General features: G+C 41.1%; 1 protein-coding gene across 1 annotated transcript; it reads left to right on the forward strand.

Moving 5' to 3' along the window:
- Window positions 1-333: 333 nt before the first annotated feature.
- LOC308427555 (small integral membrane protein 10-like protein 1) lies at window positions 334-537 on the forward strand (the record flags this gene model as incomplete). The annotated part of the gene is made up of 1 exon (XM_080925701.1): window positions 334-537. One exon carries the CDS (start codon window positions 334-336, stop codon window positions 535-537), a length of 204 nt encoding a protein of 67 aa, XP_080781827.1.
- Between the last annotated feature and the right edge of the window lie 2,872 nt (window positions 538-3,409).

Below are 3,409 nucleotides of genomic sequence, written 5' to 3' on the forward strand. Positions count from 1 at the left end.
TACCATTAATTATTGTATATGAATTGCATAAATATCAAAGAAAAGCATGCTTATAAATACTGAAGAAAAAGTGAGTGTTTCTCTACATTTTATACCGATGTATAAAAATATGAATGTCGCTCTGACATAAAGTAAAACTGTAATGAGGGATAAAACGAAATGATAAAAAAGGTGAGAAAAGGAATGATAAAGGTATTGAGAGGTGCCACCAGGGTGGGAGCGGCGGCCGATGGCGTTGAGACTGAAGCGGTGGCCGCTTCATCCAGGCCACGGCTCGGTCCAGCTTGGGAGTGCGCGAAGCTTTGGAGAACCTCGACCTAGTGGGACAACGCCATGGTCCCCGCCGACTTCCCGTCCGCCCTGGCGGTCAGGGCTGTGGGCCCTGCGGCCGCTACCTTGTACGGTGTTTTCTGCAAGGTGCTCTCTCACTCCCTGCTCGCCTTCTTTGAGCTGTCCTGGCAGCTGCGAATGAACTTCCCGTACTTCTACATCACGGGCTCAGTGATCCTCAACATCTGCTTGCAGGTACACATTTAGAGCCGCGTCTGCATTGTGCGCCAACCGGGACCGTAAGATGGCAGGCCGCCCTGTGGCACCTTCAGGGATGCGCGAGAAGAACGTGCAGTCTCTCGAGAGCAGGCTCGCTCTCGGGCGGTCTGCTCACCACTTCCCCTTCCTGGGAATTGGAGGTGGGAAAGCTACCTGGGTCGATTTAGAACAAAGATATTGTGTTCCAGCAGCAGAGGAGGTAAACAAGAAAGTATTCAAGGAACTACACATCAGCAAACACCTGGCAAATCTTAGGATATGGCAAAGGGCACAGGATGCATAATGTGAAAGGAATGTTAAGTTTTCAAGAACACAGATTTACCTCAAACTTGGGTTCTGAATTAATCTTTTAAGAGTACTGGACTGTGAACTAGACATTGAATTGAATAAGAGGCCTGTTATATCAAGAATGTGATCTTAAAAGCATGCATCTCTTCCCACAAGAGGCTATATTGAAACATCGGGTCAAAGCCAGACTACAGGAAAACTTCCAAATATGACGGCAGGATTTTGAAAAAAAAAAAAAAATAGTGGGACTATGTGAAGATGTTCCCCCCAAAAAGACACTGGTTCCAAAGAAAAGAAAGTCCAGTTTCACAGGAATTGACTACACCCTGGTAGTAAGGCAAATGGACCAACTATGGCTTTCTTCTTAATTCTAGTTACAGAGTAAACTGCAGATGTTACAAACCTTGACAAGTGGAGGGACAAGAAAGTAACTGGAAAGATGATGCCCTTGTGGAGTGGGAGGATAAAACATGTGTATTTGTGAACAAAAAGGAGACTTTCTTGACTTTGGACGGCCATGTTTCTAACTCCTCTGGAGGCGGTAACCACATCACCCAAACAGTTAATATCCAAAGATGGAATGTTCTCAGTGTCTAAAAAAGAGCAAATGGCTGGTGTAGGCAAATGTATGCTAGTGATTTTTACAAGACTGGGGTGAATTAGTCATTGTCATTGTATTGAAATTAAAGCAAGTAATCAGAAACCCCAAAAAAAATAAAATAATTGTAAGTTATGCTGCTTACCTCATGTGAATAATACTGTGCCTGTAATATAGGTTCCTACTTAACAAGAAATAAAAGTGTTAGAGAATTAACAAAACAAAAGGAGGAGGACAAAGAATGGGGATGTTGACACCAATGCCTGAGAGCTCAGAGAAAGGCAGAAAAAGCAGCCTCTACAAAACCTAAGGGGCAGATGTGCTTGGGAAAGAATGGCCTGAGACATGGACACTGGAGAAAGGAGTGAAGTGGGAACCTGGCGGCGGGACTAAGAGACAGGGCTGTGGGCACACAAGTCGACCAACAACAGGGTGAAGGTGTCAGAGCCAGGTGGCTAGTCAATTTTTTTCACACAAATATCTAAGATAAGTCTATAGTTTATTAAGTATGTTAATCTGTTGTATATGTAATATCGAGGACAATTCAGGTACAGTGCAGCATCCAGTCTATTCTTACAAAAATGTTAAGATAGGCAATACACTTTCAATTAAAAAAAATTGAACTATACATTGTTTCTCAATTATCCTTTCCTCCCTTCAACTTCTACTATACCCACCTCAAAAAGCCAAGTTTTTTAAAATGTCATTATCACACACACACACACACACACACACACATACATACAACCCACTTATTTAAGTTAGCTTGTTATTTGTTTATAGCATGTATAATGGGGAGAGGAACTCATGTAGAGTTTAGAAGGCAAATCTTATAGAGTCTGCAGTTGCTGGGAATTTTAATCGGGACATCTGGAAGAGCAGTCAGTGCTCTTAACCACTAAACCATATCTCTAACTCCCAAGATGTGCTGTCTTTAAAAGTCAAAATATTTCCAAAGGTTACATTCCTAAAGCTTTTACCAATTCCTTTGAAGACACTAGTCTCAGAATTTGAAGTGTAGACTTACTTTTAGAAACAGAAAGACGCTGTAGGACCCTGGATATCTATGTAGGACAGCATTAGATGTAGTTGTACTTTCTAAAAATACACACAGCTTTCCAAACCTACTTATTTTTATTGTACTTTTAAAACATAATTTATCACATACATAGCATTCTGCTTGCATGTATGCCTGTAGGCCAGAAGAGGGCGCCATATCTCAATATAGATTATTGTGAGCCAACATGTGATTGCTGGGAATTGAACTCACACCTGCAGAGCCAGCTCTTCAGTCCCATTACTTCTGTTCTAATTTTCTTGGTATCTCCGGTTTACTTTCTCAATAATGTTCTCTTGGCATAATAAAATTTGATCTTAGGCTATGTACTTAGAAGGGACACAAATCTGCCATGACATATTCCTTTTGGATGTCAATTACTGAAAATTGTATTTTGCAATCGAAGTTCTCTTTCTGTTTGTATTTAGCCTGGAATTATCTTTATAAAGTAGGATATCTCACTGCCTCTGCCCTCCTGCTTGAGCTCTTGAACTAACAGTGGAAAACCACCACGAAAGTCAATTTCTTCTTTGTATCCTAAAACTACAATTAAGTGACTACTAAGGAATTGTAAAATATGCTTATTAGCTTAGATGGTTCATGACATCTGACACGGTTTTTAGACTAAGAAGGTTTAGCAGGGTATTTCAAGGCATTGTTCCATTGAACTAGACAGAAGTTCAGTGCCCTGGGTTGCCTAACTTTCTCATGTGTCTGTAAGTCGTTTGGATTTTTGCCAGATTGAGTCACGAATCTCATTAAATATCAAGTTTCGTAACTAAGGGTTTGTTTTTGTTTTTATTTTTGTTTTTTAGAGAGAGAGAGGAGTGTTGTGGTGAGGGTGATTCGGGTCTCAATCTTTTGGACTTGAGAAAATCAAGACAACTGAGTGTGTGGTGGGGAGGGGGGGAAGACAT

Source organism: Micromys minutus (assembly GCF_963924665.1).
Source record: "Micromys minutus genome assembly, chromosome: 1".
Classification (NCBI taxonomy): Eukaryota; Metazoa; Chordata; class Mammalia; order Rodentia; family Muridae; genus Micromys; species Micromys minutus.